The sequence below is a fragment of the Acromyrmex echinatior genome, chromosome 2 (genome assembly GCF_024713525.1).
Source record: "Acromyrmex echinatior isolate Ae372 chromosome 2, ASM2471352v2, whole genome shotgun sequence".
NCBI lineage: Eukaryota > Metazoa > Arthropoda > Insecta > Hymenoptera > Formicidae > Acromyrmex > Acromyrmex echinatior.
In genome coordinates, this window is record NC_141853.1 from 9197865 (window position 1) to 9225187 (window position 27323).

The following is a 27323-nucleotide window of genomic DNA, read 5'->3' on the forward strand; positions in this document are numbered from 1 at the left end:
TACGCACGCATCAACGTAGCCGAAACACACCCGAGTATCCCGATCCGAAGTCAGTCAGATCATGCGTGTACGGCTGACGACCTTCAGCGCTTCGTTGCGTGGCTCAAATATCGAGCGAACGCTCGCGGGATTCTTATCTGCGGCCGCGACTTTTCGTCGGACCGGCGCGACGCGGTCGACGCGGCACTGTACCATCAATGGCAGCAGTGGCAGCAGTAACGATATCTTTTCGTGATTTCTTCCTTTCTTTTTGTTTTTTTTCTTTTCTTTCTTCACTCCCGTCGTGACACCGACCGAGGAAACCGCTGCTCCTGGGATTTCCGCGTCCGTCCTAATCTCAGCATCTATTCTAATCGCCCGCGTATTTCCCGGCGCGCGCACTCGCCAAGGTCGCCGCGCAATCTCTCGTGAGTTTCGCGGGATTCGCGACAAATGGCTCTCTCCCTACCTCGTGTCGTGCCTCTCTCGCGTGCGAACGGTGGTCGCGTGAATCGTCAACACCGATTTCCAAAGATATGCCTGGTCCCGAGCGATACGCGCGCACGACTGCGATCCGAACGAACGCGTGCCGACGACCCGACGCAAGGCAAAGCAACTCGAACGCGTCGCGACGCAACGCTTGTCGCCCTCGTCATCGCTCTTGCACGATCTTCCAGTAGCGTAGCTACGTGCGATCGTAGTACATGCATGGCCTCAGTAGTTTCGGTGTATATTGACATATTGGAATGGAAACGCAACCTCGTTACGAAATGTCACAATAAAAGGTCTACGTATGTATTTTAGGCGTACTATATCACAGCATGATATTAGTGATAAACCATTATCACGCCCAGATTTATTTCTTTATTAAGTTTGTTTGCTATTACTTACGTAATTTTGAACTTATAAATTAGTCAAATGTAATAAATTTCTTTTTAAACAATTAAAATTGCGTTGAACTTTTTATGTGTTAATTGATTTTTACTGCGAATTTTTAATTAATATCGTGGGATATTTCTGTTTACTTAATTATTGCATTACAGCAATTATTTACTATCGTTACGCTTTGTCTTGTCTTTTCCTTTTTTTATATATGATGAATTATATACATTTTTTAATTTAAAAAAATATTTGCAAGATATATTTCATATAACGTAGTTTATACATAAATTGATGTAATAAAATTATATTACTTAATATGCAAATTGTATTATTAAATTAAATATACAATAATCTCTATAGCTGTTAAAATATTATATTAGGTGTTGGAATTAATTCGTAGCGTTTTACAAGTGATGGGAAGTACTTTCATTAATGTATTTTTTAATGCTCATGTGAAATAAATAACATTCTTTCATTAAAAACGCTACGAATTAATTCCAACACCTAATACATAACTATTATCATCTACTATTATTTACTATCATATAAATTTACTCTTGTTTTGATACATTTTCAGAAATATCTTAACTTTCCCCTTCCTAAACGTCTATCTTGCTTATAAACTAAATGTATTTCATATGAAATAATTTTACGTCACTTTACAATAAAGATCCAGAAATCTGTTGATACTGCAACAGTTAAATATCGGAAGAGTATCTAAGAATATCCGGATAAATAGCTAGATTGTACAAAGGTTGCTTGACATTTAAAAGATTTAAACTCTTTTTAAAAAGCTCTCAAAAGATGCCATGTTCAATGGTTTAAAAACTCAAAGAAAAAGAGAAAATGAGATTGAAACAAAAGGAATTTGTTAAAGTTAATTAAACTACGCTTTTACGTATTACAGACTTAATGAATTTCCATTTGTCGTGCGAACGTGGCATACGGTCATGGATTGGATATACATATGTACCATTGCGCATGCGTTGTCGATGATGTCACCATCATTCGTGTCGCGTTCTCCAGATACACTCGTCTGCATTGTACGTATATTCCATTGTATTTCTCACTAACAACAGTATCGCTAAACGCACACATTTCCTCGAGGTGTACTATGCATCGTAGTAATGTGCATTAATTTCAATGCATACTATAACTGTATTTTTATCTTTGGTTTCTCGCTTTTTATTTTTATTTTTAGCTTTTTGTCTAGTTTCTATGTAGCTAACGAGTATATTTGCTTTCTATTTTAACGATTCCTCACTGCTTATACATAATGTTCACGAATTGCTGGCGGTAACAAAGAATTTACGTTTTTTTATAATAACATCGCTTGCTTTCTGCATGAATAAATCGATAATTTTGCATGCTTGTAATATTAATTCAACGTAAACATTAATTAATCAAATGTTTAAAATTCAACATCAGAAAAGAAATGATAAATATTTTAACTGCATAAAAATGACAGTGTTTGACGTGTAATATTTACTTTTACGCTCAAATTGGAACAGCTGATAAAAAATTAATCTTAATTTAAGATTATTTTAAACGATTTTATACGTAATGTACAAAATATCCACAAAAATATTACATAAAGCATAAATTGCAGTGTGCATTTGAAGGTGCCAAAAGATATCAATGATACCACTATATTCTCACAGACACAAATACACAAGTACTTATATATATATATGTATATATATATATATTTACATCGATATCGTTGGAATTAAGAGACGTATTATGAGCAATAATGTTTATACAGATATGGAAAAATGTTGATACGTACAATATGCAATTATAATCAAAAAGCGTTTTACTTGTTCATCTTACAATAAAATGTAATAGAAATAATTGAAAAACAAATCGTCAAGATATTACAAGAGATTTATTTTTTACAAAGGAAGATAGAGTAGACGTGCCCTTAGCTATCAGAAACACAATTCGTTAATCAGTTGATACCAACTAAAAGTAACATGACGTCAATGTTATAATTTCACACTTACCAATGTAACTGTTATATAATACTACGTGTTACATTATATTTACAATATATTTATAATATATTGAGTGCAAAATTATGTAACATTAATGTTATACTTTTAGTCGGTGTCAATTGGATGCTAACATAAAAAATCTAAACTAATGATAATTAGAAAGATTATTGAAGTGCAAGAGTACAACTGCTTAAATTTATTTACTTGTTTTACACGACTGTAGATTTAGGAATTTAGTTTTGTTTTTACGAACAGAGAAATGCCTATACGTTTTTCCAGATTGGCGGACGATAACGCGTATCTCTCAAGTATTCCCGTTTTTTTTTAGGTGCATTGACCAACATTTTGAGAATTGACACCAGATGCGATGCATCTGCTCTATAATAAATATAAAGAAGAGAGTCCAGTAAACGATGAAACGAAGGAGGATTTTCTGACTCATCGAGTTTATTTCTGCCGACGCTCTCTATTCATCGACACTCATACTATACATATACTAACTAGTCGTCTAGTTAAATCTATTTTTATTTTTATTTATTTATTTGCGAAATTGTCGAATTTACACCAGTATATCGTTCGTTTGCAGAATTAATCCGATCGTGTCACGAAGTAACCATCATCATTCTCTCTTCCTCTTTTTTTTGTGCTTCCTCTGTTTCTCTTACTGATAATCGCATCATCGCGGAACCTCTTCCGAGGAAGGCCGACCAGTCTGATTTGCGCTTGGAGATGGCCGGTTATGACTCCGTAAGCTAAATTAATCACGTTTTCTCGCTTGGCTCGCCAACGATTATTATCAACCATAAATAAACGTAAATAAATAGCATACTTAAAGGAATCACCAATGTCATGGTCTATGATAATGAATAGTAATTTACTCAGAATAACGTTTACAAAAAAAAACGATGCGTATTGATACATATGTTAATTATTGAATAAACTATGCGGAATAATTATATAGAATCATTATCGCACTAATGTAAATTAACAAACATGGTAATTAAAAAATATGGTAAATGGTAAATAAAATATAGTATTTTGAATGAAGAAATATTGCAGATATGATTATTTAAGTTTCTTGATATTAATCTTAAACACATTGTGAATATATTATTGAAATTTATTTGATTTAGCTATATTTTGTAACTAATTTTAAGATAAAATAAATTTTAAATTAAAATAAAAAATAAAATAAAAAATTAATAGTAATTTCTAATCTAAAAATATGTTTAGAAATTTTAAGATCATTCTGTACATTTTTGCAATTAATTAAAATAATAATCGCAAATCTTTAAATTTATTCATGAGTAGTAAAGTAATAGTTAAATTGAAAAAAAATTAAAAAAATCAAAAAATTAAAAAATTAAATTAAAAGTTTCTTCTTGTTTCTTAGCATCTATTATACAACAGGAACATGACATGTTTTGATATTCCCATTTATAAAGATGAGATTAATTGCATATATTAAGTTTAATAATATTTTAAATGGAAAAACCGCTAAAGGAAATTAAATACGGCTATTTTTTTTTAATACTATCGTTTATCAGTTCGTTCGAATCGTCGGACAACATGTCAGACATAGAGCGATTTACAAAACGAAGTACGACCAACAAAGAAGATTGGAAGATATTTATAAGCGGGGAAAGGAAACGGACTGCGGGCTTAAAGCTATCAGTACATATACATTGTACGTTGCATGAAACACGCGATAAGAATACTTTTTGTTGCCAATAAATGAGGTCAGCAAGTAAAACGCTTACGCGCATGAATTGTTGAATTTAAGACATTTAAATAAAATAATGCGTTTCACGCGATCGGAATCACTTTGCAGTTCCCAGTTAAATGTGACTCTCGCGAGATCATTATAATATGATTCGTGCGAAATGTATTTCTGAGTATAACTTGGCTTGTAAATTAAAACTTGGGAGAGAGGGAGGGGGAGAGAGAGAGAGAGAGAGAGAATCGGGAAGTATCTTCCTATAATTATACACAAGATCATAAAAATAGATATCTGATGTAGAGTAAATATTTAAATTTAGTTTATTTTTGTTTTGAAAATTTTATCCGCTCTTATCAAATTTCATTGTTGCTCCTTTTCCTGCAGGGCTGATCATTATTATCACTGAACGTACTGTTTTATTCTGTGAACAGTTGTCACGAAAAAAATTATGTGCAGTTATTATAGTTTTATTTATTATTAAAAGTGTCATATAAATTTGCATATAAATAATAAATTACTCTTTAAGTAAACTCATTTTTTTTATATTAGATATTTTAATTTATAATTCATGAATTTATAACAAAATAACATTAAAAACAAAATTAATTGAGCAATGAAAGCGACTTTCAAAAATTAATAATGGGATTTTCAAAATAATAATCGGTCATGGTATCAATAAAAATATAACATCTACAGTAAATATGTTATGTAAATTACTAAAAAATTTTGATCGATTCTACTAATTAGAATTATATAACATATTATATATATATATATATATATATATATATATATATATATATACTGTTATAAAATATAATCTTTTTTAAATTCACTATCATGAGTGAAATAGTGATATCATATCATGAGTGAGAAAAAATAACGTGCATAGCACGCATATTATTATGCTCCATTATCTATTTAATAAGCAACATTATAATTAATTGAAATATAGCGTTTAAATTAAATTACTAAGATATTAATTTTGACATTAATTAAAATTAATATAAAATATTGGTATATATTTTGGAGTATTATTTTTTTATTAGTTAAAATTAAAATTTAATTAAATTTGATATAAAAACAGAAATAAGATGAAAAATTTTTAATTTACTCGAAGATCATTTTGTTCTATATGCCACGACTACATCGCGTATGGCATTTGCCAGAAACACAAATGATTATAGAGTGATGATTTGCACAAATCACTTGCTTTAAAATTTATTATTTTGCGCAATGGTTTTATTCTTGCAAGGGAAAGGTGTATCGCATATTATGTGACGTCAATATATACCACTTACTCAGAATCGGGAGACCGCACTAGCAATTTAATCGCATTTGCGGAATAATCAACGAAATGCTCGCAAACCTATCCCATACGCACGCTGCGAAATTTGCAATTACCATATAATTTCCTTGTGAAACATTTATCTTCCACCTGTTATTCTTGTGACGTAGGCAGATTCAGGCCCAATCCGATTGACAGGTTTATGTGCGTCACAGTCTAACTTCATTACTAGATAATTAAATGCTTACGCGAGCAACGCGCGCAAAAGGTGATATTTAAAGAATCCTTTATATAACATTATTTTAAGAAGATTAGTTTAATCTCATTTAAATTTAATAACAAAGCCTCTTAAATCTGTTACATTAGAATTTTATATAAAATTTCACATGTATTTAATCTGTCATCTTACTATTGTTCTCAGTAAATTTATTTTATTAGAATGTATAATTGTACAATGTATAATTTTAAGACATTTAATTTAGAAACAATTTAAAATAAATTGATTTTATCTAAAAATTAAAAAAAATTTATATTATTGAAAACAATATAAATAGACAACAGATAAATTATTAAGAATAGGTAAAAACGTATTATATACCTATTTAAAACGTATATTTTCTTCAATTATCTCTATTATCTAGAAATAAATAATAATACTAATTATAATCAGTTGTTTTTTGTATACAAATTTGAAACATATAATTAAAATGGCAATTAATAAACATCTTTATTATAGTAAAATAGAATCGTGATTTTAAAAAACAAAATTTTTTACAGATAGTTTTTATCAATAACATTTCTTCATGTGTTTATCTTTAATCTTTACTCAACGATTGCGTAATATGCCAGTTTTATTTTTGTTCCAAACATTTACAATTCGTAGAGGACGCATGACATTGCTCTTTGTCTATGTGCTTTTTATATTGTAGAATGTAGAACAAAATAATGCACATTTCAATCAAGTGTTGTAATGTACAAAAAATGTCGCGCGCATCTTCAATAAGGTATCTCATGTATTTCGAATTAATAAAACAGATAAAATGTCAAGCAACAAAAATAAAAAGAATGTTATATTGAAATGCAAAAGAAAAATAACGCTATGTTATGCAAAGTGTAAACAATGTAAATACCATAACATAAACAATGTAAATCGTAAGATATTAATCTTAAAGCACTGGACATGACAAGTTAGTCATATTGATTTGCTACCTTACAAAAAGTTTTTCTCTTTGATTGTAAATGTTTTGACGAAAATATAAATTAAACACAGGAATGTACACTAAAAAAAGATTACTAAATTTTAATAAATATTAGTTTCAATAGTACTAACGAATATAATATATACTGTAATGAAATATTTACTGTAATGTAAACATATATTTATTTGATTTATAATTATTATTTTAAGTAAATTATATTTATTTACTATAAACAAATATTTTGTTAGTACTATTAAAACAAATATTTATTAAAATTTAGTAATCTTTTTTTAGTGTACAATCCTGTGAGCCACAATAATATAAACTACGGAAATATTCATCTTGATAGTTATAGAAAATAATTATTCACTATTATGAAATATTATTACATCACGACATTTTGCACTTTGCTTTAACAAAATATACAAACTGAGCAATAAAATGATGCAATCGAATCAGATGGATAGTCTGCATGATTTTAATGTTATCTGTTGAATTCATCGTGTAATTGTTCATAAAGTGAATAGGTCATATTGGGTACTAGATTATAAAATCCGCTTATTTTGCATGCTTTGCATTACAATATAAAATTAGGTTATGGTTTAGATATAAATATGTTGTAAGAAACAACTATTTTATTTTATTAATGATTGCGTTGAAGTGCAAGAATGCGCGATGACTCTGACGTCAAGCAAAATAAAGCACAAATGCGGAATTGTTTTTATATTTAGAACTGAATGTTAGATATAGCTTTTACGGAAGCGACGTCATAGAAGAGAAGCAAGCTTAGTAGGAAGTAAACTTTTCAAATTTAATTAATCTTTTCCATTGTTAATGTAGATGTGCTATAATTTTAATTAGAACTGTGTCTGAGTGTCGTAATTGAGATTTATCAAAAATAATATATTATACTCCCCTCTCTCTCTCTCTCTCTCTCTCTCTCTCTCTCTCTCTCTCTCTTTCTGTAACTAAAAATTACGTTATCTACAATTCCATAACGTAATTGTACTATCTAATATATTAGAATATTTGATTTATCCACACTTAATCAATCTTCTCCATTTATCTGCTAGTGAAAATCATTATTATTATTCATTAATCATTATTATTTTGCATGTTACTGGTTTATCATTTTAGAATCATTATATTTTTATTTGTCTTATAATTTTCATTTATTTAGAAACATAAATATATGTAAGAAATAATTATTTTTATAACCTTTAAATTCTATTGCCCGAATATCGTATTTAATTTTGGATCATTTTTGGAAATTTTTATTAAGTAACAATACAAATTGACTTTCTAAAAGGCTAAAGCTTGTTAATATAAGTGTTTACAGAAATCGTGTTTCCGCGTTATTTTGCATGGTAATTTTCCTTTTCTTCTATTTTCATGTTATGTAACTCTCATCGTTGCCGTAAAAGCCATTAATAATCGATTTGATGCAATTATAATCGGAAATTTTGCGAATGTCATCTTGCTTTCCTGTAATCTGCCAACTATTTCCGTATTTATCCTTATCGTATCCTTTGGCGTATACATAATATTTCACTGTCATGATACGAAATCGCTTAAGAAGGAAGTTTAATTCCTGTATCCGACGCCATTCATTTCACTCGAAGAGGCTATATCGTAGCGGTTGTGTGAGATGCAGATCGGTACAAAGTTAACGATAAGATTTAAATAAATGATTTCTATTCCGATTAATTTAAGCTATTAACTAATAAAATAATATTTATATTGTGTTAACATAAATAAAATTTATTTTTTCGTTTGTTTGACGCATACGAAAAATAACTTTATACTGTACAATGAATTACATATAATTAGAAATTTTGTTATATTAAGCAATTTTATCAGTAAAAATAATTACAGATTATAAATTAGTCGGAGTTTGATGTTGATTAGGTGTATATTTTAGCAGTAACAATCATAGTAGAAATTTTGTACATCGAATGGATTTGATGTTATTATCACGTATTATTCCGTCTTTTTATCAAGAAACATCGATGTCGGTTACAATCAGTTCTAACAGTCGGAGTAGACCTAGGTGGCGTTTTTTCTTTGAATAGTAAAACAGATTTTTGCAATTCTTGAAGCTACTCTGACTTTCCAAAGCATGTAGATAGATTGTAATGTAACCGCAAGTTAAAAATCGAATATAGTTTCGAATATAATATTGCTTTTATATATAAACTAATAACTAAAAAAATTCTCAGAATAGTAGTATATATTGATAGAGAACTATGGCATAAATTGCGTCAAAGACAGATTTTTTTAAGTTAAATTAAATGTGCATACATTCGCGTGCGCAAATAAAATTTCAACTTTTTTCTGAAAAAATTAATATTTAATTTATATTATAATACTAATTTATATTATAATGTAATATATTATAATATATAAATACTTTATACTGAAAGTGCGATCAGAAATGTTATTTGAGATGTTAACACTCGAATTGCAAAAAAGAAGTACAATATAGTATATATTATTTAAAATATTTAATAGTGTTTAATAATGAAATAAAATTGTTACAATTTTTGTGATGAGTCTTAGATAGTTACAATTACCTGTACAACACAGAAGCTTTCAGTAATATTGCTACATTTCCAATATTATTGCAATATTATTAAAATATTGCAGTGTTGCTGAAATTATTGGAATAAGCTGCGTTGTATAGGCAAATTATATAATTATACATAATTAAAATTCAATAAAAAATACTATATATTATTAGATGGTGAACTTATTTAATTCCTGTCGCTCGCTAAAGTTAAAAGATGCCGGTTCCAACGCTTGAGTTTCAACAGTGAAGTCGCATATCTTTTGTAGTTTAGATTTTGCTGAAAGTGATTCAGTCCTCGCAGATTAGATTTATTATTTTATCGACATCAAAGAGATTTTTTAATCGATTAAAAATGAATCGTAATAAGCTGTTTTTCGACAAGTGCTTCTTTATTCCTTTGACTTCAAGAAAACCGTAACTGAAACGCATTATCCGAACACTTATTATCCAAAGTGTATGGTGATACAACTCCATCAAAAAAAACATGTAGAGTTTAGTTTGAACACTTCTCTCCGAAACGGTGATTTTAACGTGACAGATAAAGGACGTTCCGGACAGCCGAAAAAAATTTAAAGATGTCGAGCAAAAATTGCTTGATGAAAATCCAGTTCAAAGCTTTTCGAGTTACCGAAAGCGTTAAATGTTACTCCAATGGCTGTCTCAAAACGCTTGCATGCCATGAGAAAAATTCATAAGGAAGAGATATGATTATTACATGAGTTGTCAGAAAATGCCATTTCGAATCGTTTGTCTATCGCGATTTCTTTGCTTGTCAGGTAAAGAAAAAAGAATTTTTGTGGCGTATTGTGACTGACAATAAGAAATGAATTTATTTTGATAATCCCAACATCGAAGAGGAATATTCACGGTCATAAGACCTTACTCTGTATTTGATGGGACCAGGAGAATGGGTGTGCTATATTACGAATTCTTCTATCCAAATGAAACCGTTACAGCTAATCGCTACCAACAGTAGTTATGCCGATTGAGTAGCAAGTTGACGCAAAAAAGACCATCCGTAATCAACAATCAATGTAAAGTCATTTTATTGCGTGATAATACTCGATCGCATGTCGCGAAACAGACATTTCTACAGCTTGAATGGGAAGTCTTCCCGCATCCAGCGTACTCTCTAGATTTGGCACTATCGGATTACCATCTCTTTTGGTCAATGCAACACTTACGGACACACATTTTTCGAGTTACGAAGAAGTAAAAATGAATGGATCACCTCGAAAGATACCGCGTTCTATCGTCATGGGATTGCCCTGTGGCCGAGAAATGGGAAAAAGTAATAGAAAATGGAGGAAATTACTTTGATTAAGATATTCATTCATCTTTTCTTCAAAACAAACAACAATTTTGGAGACGCAAAACCGGCAGAAATTAAGTTTACCATCTATATGAGCTGTTTTAAGAGTTAAAAGCACGTTTAAAGAATTAAAAACAGGTTTTTAATACTAAAATCGCCGAAACCGAGAATTCTGTTAAAACAATCGAAGATGCCAATTTGGCTCCTTGCTCTTAGTTAGTGAAATGTTATTATATGTTATTATATTTATTTTGATATATTATTTGCATTATTTAAAATTTATATATTGCCCAATATATATTTATATCATTTTCCCTCTATGTCCTTAGTTATAATAAAATACAGATAAAAAATAACCCAATCCTCCGACGTCTTTCGAAGGTTAATCAACAAATGATAAATAAATATATACATATATATATATTAAAATATATTTGTAATATAAAAGAATATATTCTTACTATAAAGTATCCATAGAATGATCATGATAAATAGTGTCTTAGTTATTGTATCGATCCATTCCATTCTGAAACATCAAGATAATATGTTAAATATTATTTTAAACTTGTTTCAGTAATACTTAAGGTTCTAATAAAATATTGAAGTAATCAATCATCCAGATGTAAAGCTGAAAATCTCAAAAATAATTGTTATATAACTGTCTGATTCACTTAGATAAATTAATTGCGTGGCATTTCCACGAGGAATATTGACATGAATTCGTCGAACTTCGGAAATGTAAAAGAGAGGAAAGGTTAAAACAAGCGATTCCCGAGAGTATCAATCACTGATTACGCTAATTATAATCAGTTGACGTAGATTCTCGTCGTATTTTACAAGGAAAATTAATGGAATATTTAATAATAGCTGAGTCAGCAATAGATAGATGATGCTAAGACAATGATAAGAATTTGAATACAGTTTGTATTATCATGTATATTATCACGGCCATTTTGTTTAAACCTTTTGAAAATTATTTCTAAGTGTAATGGCTTGTAATAGCTTCCTTGTTTCGGCATTAGCGAGTAGCTTAAGAGGGGATTCTGGTCTAGAAGCTTGATTTTTAGGCTATTTTTACAAATTTTTTCTGAAAAATTTATAAGGTTTATTCAAATCAGGGTTGTTCTTACATATTTCAAATCATTTTTTTAGAATTTTTTTATTATAATTTTTCAAGAAATAAGCCTTATATAACAGTTTATATAAGATCATGAAAAAAATAAGGTGCTATATGGTGACCATTGCGGCTGTTCTACTCGTTTGAAACAAAAAACTAAAGAGATTTTTAAAGCATATCAGTTTGGCTATCGTTTGACCTATGATAAAAAAAAATATTAGAAAGAAAAAAAATGGCATCATTTTGAAATTTTTTCGATTTTTTTCGAATTTTTTTCATCTAACGTTAAGTGCCATAAAATAAATAAAAATAAACATTTTGACTTTATTGTAGTTCAGACAAGAACTATATATGCGTTAAAGATGTGCGCAAAATTTGGGCGCGATTAATGTAATAGATTTTGAAAAATCATGGTCACCGTGTTTTTTGCATAATCTTACTGTTACATAAGGCTTATTTCTTGGAAAATTACAATAAAAAAGTTTTAAAAGATACTTGAAATACGTACTAATAGAACAACTCTAATTTGATCTTACGAATTTTTCAGAAAGAATTCGTGAAAATAGTCTAAAACTCAAGCTTCTAGACCAGAATTCTCTTAAAACAGAAGCCTTGTCTACTTTCAAAAATAACATTTGATATTTTTATTAATCGCTTAGATTATAAATATGAAAACGAGTATGACATGTAAATCCGCAATCCGTGAGTTACGTCTGTATGCAAATATCGGATTGCGTAAATGCAATACAATTACAATACACACACACAAATGTAATCATCAGTGAATATAAATTCTTATATTTAAAAACGTAAAGCACTAATGTATTGATAATGTAATGGTGGCGAGAACATTAAGATGCATAGCAATTTTTGCAGAATTTGTCTCATAATCAACTATATTATTAGAGGAAAGTCCCCTATTATGAGATAGGCGCCTAATATGAGATAACGGCGTTTCTGCTAAACTAATAAACACTTTCTATTGGTTCCACCATGAATTTATTACTCTTGGATTGAAAACTTTAGTAGAAAATTCATTATTAGATCATGTAGTCATTATAAAACAAGATTTTAGAATTTGGATGTCTTCAAGTTTTATTGAGATGAGTATTTAAATCTTGTTTATTATTTAATAAATAAATATTTGACAATAAATATATCTTCATGTAGATAGAGTAAGATCGTACTAATAGAAAAATATGGAATATGTTGTTTAATTACAGAAGTTAGATTTGATGATAGTAAAACTATAAGGCATGGAAATCGTAATATGAAATACCCAAGGTATTCCTAATATGAAATAACTTATGCTCTTATGTCATAGTAAAAATCGTTGCTAAAGTATAAATGTTATTGTACAATAATAAAAAAGACAACCGGAACGTTGAGTGCCTATAAACGTCGACTGCAATGCTTGATTCCAACTACCAAAAACGAATTCTGAATATAATTTAATCGCATGCTCATTTTTCGCGTACGCTGTTTGTATTTTAGAAATATTAAATAAAGTTTTTTTTAATTACAATACTGATATACTTTGCGTTTTACTAGCGATTTCTTGAGGCATCTCATATTAGGAGTACAATTTTTTGACTTTGCGATTTTGCTCACTTTTTCTTTAATTTAAAAAAAAATAGAATTTAAATTAAATTTTATGTAACGTTATCTTAGCTTATCAAAGCTTATTAAATTCTCATCAAAATGACCTATTATTTCTTTAAATTCTACCTATAGATTTCTAGCATTTATCCAAAATGAACTCGGTATAATAAGGACCTTTTCTCTAATTTTATATGCAATAATTGATATAGCAAAGCTTAAGATAACAAATAATGATGGCTAGAACAGTATTGTGAACTTAAAAAAAGATGAATAATGCAATTGTATAACATATAGGACAAACTATAATTACAAATAAATTGAACAGAGTTTACATAAAATTTTTTTTTATAGAAGAAATGATGTTCAGCAATTTTACAAATGAATAAAATGAAATGAAGTGATCTTTGCCAAAAAGATGATTATATATTTATTTTTTAATTAAAATAAAATAGTATTAGGTGTTGGAATTAATTCGTAGCGTTTTTTAATGAAAGAATGTTATTTATTTCACATGAGCATTAAAAAATACATTAATGAAAGTACTTCCCATCACTTGTAAAACGCTACGAATTAATTCCAACACCTAATATTAAAAAATTAAGATTTAATATTAATATTTGTGATTCTAAGAATAAATGTAATACAAGTAAAATACCTATGTGATTATATATTTATACGCAATAGATACAGTTCACAACCAATTGGAACCAATTGGATACCAAATGAAGTTAAATGCAAATTATTAATTTGTAGTTGATTTCTGCATTGAAAAAAACTCAAATCCAGAATTGTAACGTATTTGCGTTTACTTTAACTTTGCTTTGCTGAAAAAAATCATGTCACAACATGATGAAAATATAATTAAAACATATGAATCAAATAACGGATTGTTCTAAATCAGTACATGATTTTGTTAAATGATAATTTGAAAAATCATATAATATTACAATATAAATTTCATTCATCATGTGATGTTATAGTTATCGAATTTTAAGAAATTGAACCATAGATATACAGGGTGCGTCACCAAAATCCAGACAAATTGAACAATTTCTTTAAACAAAATGTTTTTAATGAAAAATTAAATATTACAAGAAATCCTTTTATATGGCACTTGGGGGATTTCTGTAGAGAACAATTATTCAATATATCGCCCATTAGCTTGAATGATGGCCTCATTCTGAAGCGTTCACACGCACGCTGTAATGTAGCGCTGTCCATGCCAACGAATATGCCTGTTTCAATAATAATCCTTAATGACATCACATTGGGATGCCGAGACTTGTTTGTGACCCTTTCATCTACGCTCCATATGTAATAGTCCAAGGGATTTAAATCTGGGAGCTGTTGGGAGGCCAGAATGGGAGCCGAAGCGAGCAACTCGGCTTGTCCTAACAGTCTCAGAGAGCATCTGTCGTATCTTTAATGTACGATTTGTATCGAAGGTCCTCCTCGGCAATTCGACGCATTGTTGGCTCGCTTACACAACAATTGATGCTAATTTTTGCAACGATTGCCTTGGATCATCTGAAATCAGTGCTTGAGCCCTTTCAATGACTGCGGGAGTCCTCGCGGTGCGTTCTATCGAGTGATTCTTCCTCGCTGGCATATTGAAATCTTCGTTGGATTGTTCTAAAGCCGTATATTTTGCCAACGTCATAAACGGTTGAGCTCGGGTATCCAAAGAACCGAATTATTTCTGTTGCTGAACGCCCAGCCTTCGATGATCGCGGCTCTTCAATTATACTCCGCATTTGGTTTCAACATCGCGCCATTTTGAGAATATGACTGTTTACTAGAAGCATCAGGTTTTCTCGGACGCCAACAACAACCTCTAGCGGAGGCACAATATAACGGAAAATTTAAATTGAAATTTGTCCGAATTTTGATGACGCAACCTATAGAAGAACATATTATCATCATGTGACTTTTCAAAATATGTAATTTTAAAATCACTGATTTAAAACAATCCGTTATGCGATTTACACATTTTAATTACATGATTTCGTCATCCAACTGTATGACGTCATTTTTTTCAGTAGGATGTTCTTTTATATTTTTATGTCTAAAATTGTTGGTATCAGTTTTATTACAGAGTACCCTGAAAATTTGACATCTGAAGATGTTTGCGCATGTGTAACTCGCACTCTTTCCCAGTCTAAGTATTACACGCAGCTAGCAATATGAGTATAGAGTTAGAGTAGTATAGAGTTATTCGAGCGACATATAAAATATATGTTATACATTTTATGCTTGACCGAACCGAAAATATAATATATAACATACCATTCAGCTTTAATTTTTCCTCAAATCAACTTATTAGCAATATAACATATGTAAGAATTTATATTATTCCTCAGGATTTTTAAAACTTTTGATTTAATTGTTCAAACATTTAAGCACTGCAACTAAACGAAAAGTCTAACAAACAAACAGCTCTTCTGAGTAAAACTAAAATTAACAAGTTTCTAAATGTAGTTCTGTTGACATTACAATTTAAGAAAGCTTTCGTCGGTTGTTGAGTTATATTTCTACGTTACGACCTAATTTCCAGCTGGCAACACTACGATCGATCAAACAGCGCTGTGTGTACGTAACTTTGCGACACTACGCAGTGCTATCTTTAATTTTCTATCTGCTTATAAATTTTTCTATTGCTTCGAATTATCTCCATTAACAGTTTTACCATTAATTTCAATTTCATCGTAATATAATTTTTTATGCTTTGTGTGCAGTGTATTTAATGTTATGTTAAGAAATGAATGTTATTTAGGTGATACGTGTTCAGTGTAATTGCAATTTTATAAGTACTAATCTTTTACTTGAACTTTCAATCATTTGTAAAGAATGCGTCAGTAACACAAAACATTACTGTGCTTCTTGATTAGTGTCTTGAAGAAAATTTGTGGCAAAAAAACGAACTTGAGAATAATCAAACAATTATTTAGTAAGTACCTATTTTTTATTTTATAATATAAGATATATCTCACCTTTTATAGTGACGTTTGGATGCTTCTATATCATCCGCACATATGCTTTCATTCAAAATATATATTTTTGCACCAATTATTCCGTATCTGTGAATGAAGAATTAATGTAGATAAATAGAATTTTATTACATTATAATTTATAATCAGAGGAAACCGGGGCAAGTTGTTACAATTTTTGATTAGCAATTTTTCCATATCCTAATATATACATTTAAATTAATGAATATAACGCATTGCTTTAAGTACATCTTTACCTAGATAGTCAATTTTTTTCTGATTTGTATCTATAGGTCTATTCGACTTGCTTACACTTTTTATACTCAGCATCTTCGCTTTTCAGCGCGAAATATATATCTATCTCATTTTAAATAATATAAAAAATATAAAAAAGTGTAAACAAGTCGAACAGACCATATATCTTTAAATACTGAAAATTAAAATTTTCTATCAGTAAGTAAATTATAACAACTTATATATATCCCACTGGGCAAATTGTTATAGAGCTGGGGCAAGTTATTACATTTACAATATCACTTGAAATATATATATGTATAAGCAAATTCAAGATTACAATGAAATCAAACACGAAATATTTCACAAGGAGTATTTATTTTATAATATGAAATTTAAAAAATTTTAAAATATATTATTACAACAATTTTTTCTTTAATTAGTTATTAAAGTTAACGTTGAAAAGCCATAAAATTAATATTATACACATTTATTTTTTTCACAGACAGGTGGTCATCTTTAATTTTCTTTACCTCTATAGCATACATTTCTACAACTCTGTTTGTCTTTTTTTTGTAAGATCGCACCATTTCACAGATTTTTATAATTAACTAGATTATTGATATGAAATAGAAAGATATGAAAATAGAAAGAGATGAACCTGATTCCGAGCTATCCTTGTTTTAGTTCACATATACGTATGTATGCGACCTGTCTATAAAGATCGCATAAATTTATGTGAAAACACTAACGTTATTATACCGTGTGACTTATACATTTGAGAATGAATGAACACAAATATGGCGCTACCCAGCGCTGTCTTCAAACATGGAGACAAAGTCGGCAATCTATTTATAGAAGTCTGTGCATCATTTTGTAGAAGGAAAAAAATTGTTTTCAATGGAGTAAAAAAAAGTTGTTACACTGTAATAATCTTCCTTGACTGTAAAGTGTAATAACTTGCCCTCACCTTCTATTTTTAATTCCAAAAACTACAAATCGAAAACCAGTATATCGATTCAAACAAAATGTGTTATTATAATCAAATGTATATAAAAGAAATATGCAAAAGGATCATTATATACCTGTAATTTATATGTACAATAACATAAGCGATTTATACAATGAAATATTTACTTTTAATAGTGAAAATAAAAAAAATTTATGTAGTATCTTCTAGAGTTTAAATATGGCGGCTAAACTAAGTAAAGAATATCACAAGAATCACATATAAAAATTCATAAAAATGTGCTGCCACCTGTGGCACCTAAAAAAACTAATTGTAATAACTTACCCCGTGTAATAACTTGCCCCGATCTCCCTTATATATATAAGTCGTACTCACTTAAAGAATTGCACTACGTCGATAGTTTGGTATGGAAATTCAAATTCTTTTTTATTATCGGCGCTCAGGTTATCCAACATGCTCAACAATTTTTTATTGACAAATTTCCATTGATTCAGTAAAAAATATGACAAAGCGCTGTTAGACACGTACACTTTTCTTTGTAATCTGAGCAAGCTATATATACATACACATATATATATATATATATATACCCAATCAGAAATGATAATGAAATCGATATCGAATCGATGTCAATTCGACGTCAAAAGCATCAAATCAACGTCGATTCAATTATATATACACAAATTATCTATATATATATATATATATATACACAAATATATATTAAAGTCTGGTTGCACCAATGTTACTTTGACTTTAAGCGAGACTTAAAACTCTTTCTATCTCGTTTTAAAAGAGACAGGAACAAAGAAAGTTTTAAGCCTCAAATTTAAAATAACGCTTAAAATTAAAATAACGTTGGTGCACCCGGGTCTAAATATTTAAATGGCATCTAGAAGAAAAAACTTACAACAGGTTTTATTTTACATATTGTATTTTATAATTTAATTTTAGGAAATAAAATATAATTCACTAACAATAAATGTTTAAAAAAATAAATGTTTATATTTCCCAAATATTTATTAACTGTTCTTCTTGGAAAATATTTTGTTCAATGTCTATTATTGCCGAAATGCATGTATATTCGGAAATTTCAATCAAAAAGTTTTTAATTATAAATTAATTGTAATAAAAATTTGTATATATTTAAATAAAAATCTTACATTGGGCGCACACCAAATAATTTCATAACGCCATCCAAAAGCATTGCTGGTAAAATGTGTAAAAATAATACCAATATATAATATATGTAAAAATTTTTTGTTATTGTCGTTGCTGGCTTCCAAAGTATATTATCCAAAGGTACGTCTTTTGCAAGGCCAAGGCCTGAGTTAACCACATTCTGTATGGTCATAGGCTTTATATTATTTCCGGAACAATTGTAAACATCAATTGTTTTGTTCTCACTAAAGCATAAAATGTGTTATGAATTTTTATATAAATCGAATATATATAATATAAGGTGTAGTAAAAAGAAATCCATTATTTTTCCAGTAGATGGCTTTAGTAATCTGTATCTCGCGTTGTATAAGTGCGATCGGGTTACACTAGATGATGTTAGAAAGATAAGATTTCGTACTAAAAAAACTTCTCAGACAATTTTGTGATTGCTTGACTCAGTATTGTTTGAGCGCGCGTCAAAGATAGACACCAGCAAAGAGAAAATACGCTATATTTTACAGTTTTTCTTCGATAAAGGCGAAAACGCAAGCCAGGCGGCTGAAAATGTGAATAGTGTTTATGGTCCTGATACTGTAACAGCCAATCACACGCAATTTTGGTTTCGTCGATTCCGTTCTGATAATTTTGATGTCAAAGATGTATCACGCTCTGGAAGACCAATTGTCGAAAATGTCGATAAAATAATGGAAATCGTCGAGTCCGATCGTCATGTAAACACTGTTTCGATTGCCCAGGAGCTAAAAATTGCACAGAAAACCGTTTGGAACTAAAAGTACACAGTGCGACAAATATGTGTATGGTTCGAATCGTTTCTCTACTGATATTTAAAGCCTCCTCCATCATTTTTAGATGCATTGCGATCGTTTGCAACAAAATCACATACTTTTTCGATCATTTCGGGTGTTCGAACTAAAATTGGCCGTCCTGATTTTTTGTCATCTTCAAGGGTCTCTCTGCCTTCCAAAAAACGCTTATGCCACTCAAAAACAGCTGTACGATCTAGACATTGACTGCCGTAAACTTGTTGCATCGATCGGAATGTTTCTGATGCACTTTTACCAAATTTTGCGTTAAATTTAATCATTGCTCTTTGTTTCATATTAAAATTTCTATCTCGACCAAAATCTTGTTTAACATGAACTGTCATATCTTCTTTATATGTCAACCAAAATGAATGAAACTTTGACAGATGATAGCAAAATGTTCAACCTTTAAAATACATGTTTGAACGCACAGATGTCGCCACTGGTTGCTGAGATGTGATTCGTGTTCGGGAACATATTTGTCGCACTGTGTATGAGCTGCTCCCCTATGGGCAAACTCTTAATTCGGACTTGTACTGTCAACAATTAGATCGTCTGAAGGAAGCAATCGCCCAGAAGCGTTGGCCAATAGGAGAGGAATTGTGTTGTGCATCAGGACAACGCAAGACCACACACATCGATAGTGACTCGCCAGAAACTCCGGGAGCTTGGTTGGGAGGTTCTTATGCATCCACCTTATAGTCCGAACCTGACTCCAAGAACCTGGCTCCTGATTACCACCTGTTCCTGTCTATGGCGAATAATTTTGTTGGTGAAAAATTCGCCTCAAGAGAAGCTTGTGAAAATCGACTGTCCCAGTTTTTTGCCAATAGGGATGAGGGTTTTTATGAGAGAGACATAATGGAATTATCTTCAAAATGGCAACAAGTTATCGAACAAAACGGTGCATATTTGACCTAAATCGGATCGTTCTAACTATACTAAATAAAGCCTTCAATTTCATGCAAAAATAATGGATATCTTGTTACTACACCTTATATTTCTACTATCATTTTAGAATATAACACATTAAAAGGACTTAAATTGTTTTATTTTATCATAAGTGTCACTTACGTTTTGATTCCATGTTTCCAAGTTACAATCAAAATAGCCTTAATGGTTGCATCAACTGGCACAAAATCGGAAATAATGTTAGGATCACACCACAATACTCGCAATACGCCTTTGCCACCACCAATTAGCATTCCAATAGGTCCATTGAAATTGTCAATCCAACCTCGCACAGGTTCAATCAATGTTGATATGACTATACAAAAAAGTAATTTGATATTTCTTTAATATCTATTCTCTGTATTTCCTATATAATTTTATGTTAGCTTGTTTTTTAATTATATCTTAGTTTGTATATTTAACATAATGTTTAATATAAGATATATTAATAAATTACTTTTTATTTTGCATTATCTAACATATACATTAAATAAAAACTAAATATTTTGTTATTATATATAATAGAGTATAGAGTATCTGATAATTGTATCTATTATTTCTCTATTATTTCTATCTATTATTGTATCTATTATTTCTTATTATTTCTTTCTTCGTGAACTGATAAAGCGTAAAACGAAACAAAAAGATCTTTTACCATAAAAATGCATCCATACGATTTAATACAAATAAATAACAATGAAGAAAAGGCAGCCCAGCATTACATGACATTACATTGCAGTATTTGTGCGGAGAGCCATTGGGGAAAAGTTCTTATAATAGCGAATACGTAACGCTGGACTTGTTCTTGTCATTGAATCGTGTGGATATATTCTCATTTGCAAATCTTTGTCAATTAATTTCTTATTAATTATTGAGAAACTCAATGATATTGACTATAAAAATTATCGAAAAGGTTGTAACAACTAATTCCGATCCTTTTTACATATACACATAACATTAATCTAGAACAGAAAGTGCCCAAGTAACACGGTCTGACTATGTTCGCGGCAACAGCAAACATGTGACTAGTACAACATTCTGCCAGTCTTAATTACAATTTGGCAGCCACAGTTATTTTAGCTGTATATATAGTAATAACTATGTAATCAGTATAACAGCTAATAAAAAAGTAAAAATACAGCCACAGCTATCTTGGCTGTATTGATAGCTGTACAGTCGCTGTGACAACTAGTAGAAAAGTTAAAATGCAGTCATAGCTATTTTAGCTGTAAAAGCACATATACGACAAATTTTACAGTCAAAATAGCTGTCATCTTTTCGAAGATTCATTCCTTTTCGATCCGAGAATCAAAATGAAAGCCCGTTCTTCTTCCAACTCTCGGGCACAACGCATAAATTTAATTCATCATCTTCTATCGATTTCTACGATTATAAACATTTAAAATTTTTTTGACAGTAAATAGAAACAGTAAGCAGTTTTGTGGATGATTAGGTTATCTATCACGTCGTGATCGATATTGTATTCGTCTCCATGTGCCATGGGTAATATTATTAGTTTTGATGCACGTCGTGCCATAAATCGTTACCGCACATGCGCATAGATACAAGCTAAAACACAGCCAATATGATGTAATGTAGCTGTAATTTGTATGTCACAGCAAAAGCAAAGAGTAACATATATAACCTGTCAGTTTTAGGTTAAAAGTATGTATCAGTGGTCTCTCTCTTTCTCTCTCTCTCTCTCTCTCTCTCTCTCTCTCTCTCTCTCTCTCATGCGGATCCATACGTTCATTTAAGTGGCTCTAAAATTATTACTTAAGGATCTGTGTGTAGTTCTGTAATCAGCGTATTTATGAATTTACGTCCGCGTTAATATAATTATATGTATGTTATAAATTGTAATAAGTTGTAATGATTAATTAATCCTTAAATTTGATCTAATTCTAGTGAAAAAGATTCCGGGTTGTTTCAAGTTCAATGCCAGCTGAAAAAAAAACTTTTTATTGTACAATGCGAGTTTGATTATCAATGATGCAATCGAGAACAAACTTTGATTTTTATATGTCTTAACTATGTAATATTTCCACAATTTTTGTTTACATTGATAATGATCCAACAGGGATTGACGTTTGTTTTGTTTTGTTTGTTACTGGCAAATTAAAGTTTATATTTTAACTAGATGACATATTTTATTTATTAACGGTTTAAAAATTTTTATTTTATAACGATTGTTTTTTAGGTTCGTAGCCCTTTATATTTCTATTTTTTAAATTTATTGAGCCTTGTTACTGCGAATTATAATTTTTTATTGTATTTTAAATATTTGTATGTAATTTTAAAATTAAAAATTAAACTTTCATTGAATATTATTATAATTTATATATGAAGAATTTCTGCTTATTAGTTTATTTTATTTAGATTATCTCTTACTATAATATATTTATATGGTTATGACAACAGCAACTCTTTACAGCAAAATGATTGTGCAGTTGAATGATTGCAACATCATTTCCAAAACCCAAAAATGTTGTCCCATTTTTGCTGCTATAACTTTGTCACAATGTCATAATAACGTTGTGGCAGTGACTGTAATAGACAAAAATGCTGCGATTTAAGCTGAGACAACGTTATCGCAGACGTTTTAAAGCTTCATGTATTACTTGGGTGTCAAAGATATTTTTATATTCTTTTTTAACAAAACAATATCTATTTACATTTTTTTATGAATATAAAACTAATTCTAACAAAAACTTAAATCAGGAAATTTGATTAACATAAAAATAAATTTATATATAAACAAATGCAAGTAATGATTAAAAGAATATGTATATTATTATAGCATTACGCACCAATGGAAGGCCTAATCAGAACACAAGAGAGTGATTTGGAATAATCGCTTATCACTTGCTCAGCCAACCTTTTAGTAAAAATATAAGTATTTGGCATCGTTCCTAGAATTCTGTAAATAAACGTGAATGTTTTAAAAGTGACAATATGACATATATCGCCCTCTTTAAAGCTTACTTTGCTGTTAATATTTCAAGACTGTGTTCGTCGACGGATTCGGCAATCTCTATCATTTTTTTCCAGTCGAATTCTGAAGGATATAAAATTTCGTCCACTACAAATTTATCAATTTGCGTATATGTTGAACTAACGTGCAATAGAACCTTGAATGTATACATTAAAGATATTAAGATATTATTAATATCGAGAATTTATTTTGAGGCAATAGACACATTCTTAATTAATACACTTCGCATTTGGCAGTTTTCATATATAGTCTATTTTACAATGTTAAATATGAAATTAAAATAAATTTTTTTTTATTATAAAGAGAGTTTTACGAATTGTTAACTGAGTTGACAATAAGCGAATTTTATTTTTTATCTTCTTTATATACAATATTTTATACGTTTATTCTATTAGGTGTACAAATAAGTTTCCGCCGTTTGACAAAAGACAGCGCCACTAGCAAGCTATGGTTAAAATTGTCTGATGTAAAACATTATATCGTAAGGTTGGACATCTGTCAACAACATAACCTTAAAATACTAACGATTTTGTATTAGCATCATATATTTTTTTTTGTGCGAAAATGCCGAGTTTTGAGTCAATAAGCGTCATTTGCGGGAACTTTTGATTTACTTCTTTAATTTGAAGAAATCTGTAGCTGAGGCTCATCGATTGCTTGTAGAAGCATATGGTGAGGCTGCCTTAAGTGAGAGAAGTTGTCGTGAATGATTTCAAAAATTTAAGAACGGTGAATTTGACGTCGAAGACAAAGAACGTAGCGGAAGGCCGAAAGTGTACAAAGACGCTGAATTGGAAGCATTATTGAATGAAGATTCGTGCCAAACGCAAAAAGAACTTGCACTTACATTTTGATTTACATCAATAAAACATTATGTATTGTTCTTTCACAATAAATGCTTAATTTTTGATAAAAAACGGCGGAAACTTATTTGTACACCTAATATTATTGTAGAATAGAGCGTTTAGACGCAAGGACTGTTTATGTATATAGTATTATGTATTATGTATTAGTATGTATTAAGATCGATTATATTTGATGATGAGTGATTTGTCGCGATATTATTGGAACAAGGGTAGTCGCTTGTGAGACGTGGTACAATATACTTCTCAGCTCTCTTCGTTAGATTTCCATTATTACATATCCTCTCTTCCTAGAATTTTGGGGACTTGTCCTCAAGTGAATCTGAGAAGTACAATAGAGAAGAAGAGAAATTTCAAAAAAAAAAGAAACGAAAGATGGCTATAAGTGTGATTTGAAAACGACGAGTAATTTTGAGATAAAGACAAAACGACAAGAGGACGGCTGCGGAGACGATTCGAAGACGGATGATTTCGTTCGACTCATGAGCGACGATCAAGAGCTGGTGATCAAAGACGCCTATTCATTTATGGGAAAGGAGAATATGGTTATATGACACGCTAATTTGGACAGTAATGAGATATGAAGCAGAAATATGGGAATGGAAAGAAAGGAAGAAAATTGAGAAGGTACATGAAAGATTTCTGAGGTAGTTAGGAGTAAATTGTAAAACGCCGAGATATATGATGAGGGAGGAAGTGAAAAGATGAATGATGAGAAGGTAGGGAAAGGAAAAAAAGCAGAGAAAAAAACATGAAATTATGAAAAAAGGTTACAAGAAAAGAGCAGAGGTGTATTAGCTGAAAAATGTTTGAAAGAGATGAAGGAAAGATGGAAAAGAGGAAAAACAATAGATAAATGAGAACAAGAAAGAAAAGAATTTTTCAGAGAAAGAGGGATAAAGGAAGAGGAGGGAGAGAGAGAGAGAGAGAGACAGAGAAGAGATAGAGTATAAAACATTAGAAGAAAGGGATAGGCAATTACAAAAGATAGACGGAATTAAGAGAATAGGAGAATCAAAGTACAATAAGGTGGCAATAACGAAAGAGAAGATATCAAAGTTCCTAAAGAAAGAATAGGCAGAAGAGAGATGGAAAAGAATATTAAGGTTCAGAAATGAGATGAGGGAAGAAATATAATATATTGGAAGAGAGAGGAGAAAAGAGAATACAGGATATGATTAGAGGAAAAAACACATTTTATAGGAAAGTTGTGTAAAATGGAGGTAATGGGAGGGGGAAAGTTGGCAGAAGGTGGTGAATAAGATATTAGGAGAGGAAGCAAAAGGGGGAGGATGGATGAGGGAGGTAGAGAAGGAAAAGAACAGAAATGAGAAAAGAGGAAGGGAAGAGGTGAGAGGGGAGGGAAAAGGAGAAAGGGAGGAAGAGAGGAGTGATGAGATGAGTGAAAGAGAGAATAAGTGTGGAAAATATATGAAAAATGGAGATGAAAAAGGGTAAACGGAAGTTTGCGTAGGTTGTAAGATAGCATTAAGTTAGTTTTAAATTAGTATTAAGTTAATCTAAAAAAAGTAGGAAAATCAGAATAAGAAGGCGGAGGCGATAACAATTACGTGAGAGACGGTGTGTGATGTGTTGGTATAAGTTGAAATTGTATGCAAAGGAAAATTGTTCTTTTTAACCCCATAAGGGATCAAATAAAGGATCTATTTAATAAACTTGATTTTAAATAAAATAGTAAATAAATGTACTTACTTTCAATTTTTTCATTTTTTCGGCTAAGACACAAATGTCACGTGTTGATCTAGTATTACTGAAGACCGCTTCTTTGAGACTTTCATCAAATCTGACATTAGCGGCAACGTGGAAAATTATGGATACTCTGTCAATTAAGACTTCGCGATCTACGGCTAGCAACCCTAAATTTTTAAGAGCTACATCTCCTGTTATAGGGATGATTTTGTCAAAACTGGATGGTTGTTCGTTTCGTAGTTTGTCGAATAACTTGTTATTTAACATTTTTTTGAGCCTATCATCAACGCTCAGGCCCTTTTTTGATCTGATCAATATAAATATTTCTGCTATTTCGGGACAAGATCGCAGGAGCTTTTCAATGAGCGCTTTTCCCAAAAAACCAGTGCCACCGGTTATAAAAATACTACGGCCGGCATAAAAGGCCGGAATGTATACATTTGCATTATTTTCCATGTTAGAAAATGAAACAGAAGTGTAATCACTAAAATATATAAAAAAAGGTAAATAAACAGTAGTAAAAAAAGAGAAAATGTAATTTAAACGTAGATAAATTCAATAAAAATTCACTTTGTAACACGGTACGAAATCACTTATCTTCAAGACACGACAAACATATGAGCAATAAGAAATTGAATAAGGAATTGAACAGGAAATGATATAGGACATATCTAATGATAATGATATTCTTGAAAGTTCAAAGAGCCAAGTTCTCCATATTTATGTATTAATCTACATATATTGTAAGCTTTGTGATTTTTGTAATAAACGATTTATTTACAATTGTAAATAAAACGTATTGCTATTATATATATATATATATATATACGTTCAATACTCTGTGCATAACTTTGCATAAAGTTTTCTTTAAAGTCATGAGAAACATATGCCTCGATAAAAAATTTGTTATGCATAAATATATATAAATACATTTAAACATATGTAATTATATGTAAAGTGTAT

At 30.2% G+C, this 27323-nt stretch overlaps 2 protein-coding genes across 4 annotated transcripts; one reads left to right on the top strand and one right to left on the bottom strand.

Annotated features, from left to right (window-relative positions):
* Window positions 1-23: 23 nt before the first annotated feature.
* On the top strand, window positions 24-4433 carry LOC105147977 (uncharacterized). Its single transcript, XM_011059378.2, has 3 exons — window positions 24-770; window positions 1769-1904; window positions 3187-4433. The coding sequence occupies exons 1-3, from the start codon at window positions 433-435 to the stop codon at window positions 3193-3195; spliced, it is 483 nt and encodes a 160-aa protein (XP_011057680.1). The 5' UTR covers window positions 24-432; the 3' UTR covers window positions 3196-4433.
* Window positions 4434-9554: 5121 nt separating this feature from the next.
* On the bottom strand, window positions 9555-27003 carry LOC105148084 (fatty acyl-CoA reductase 1). Of its 3 annotated transcripts, none has more exons than XM_087415294.1 (9): window positions 26931-27003; window positions 26364-26844; window positions 23778-23923; window positions 23603-23712; window positions 20916-21108; window positions 19020-19262; window positions 18232-18369; window positions 16656-16742; window positions 9555-11472 (listed from the first exon to the last, which is right to left on the bottom strand). In XM_087415294.1, the coding sequence occupies exons 2-9, from the start codon at window positions 26814-26816 to the stop codon at window positions 11370-11372; spliced, it is 1473 nt and encodes a 490-aa protein (XP_087271420.1). In that variant the 5' UTR covers window positions 26817-26844; window positions 26931-27003; the 3' UTR covers window positions 9555-11369. The 3 variants fall into 3 exon arrangements, with proteins under 3 accessions (XP_087271420.1, XP_087271417.1, XP_087271425.1); XM_087415291.1 differs by having other exon boundaries at window positions 18232-18408; XM_087415299.1 differs by lacking the exon at window positions 18232-18369.
* Between the last annotated feature and the right edge of the window lie 320 nt (window positions 27004-27323).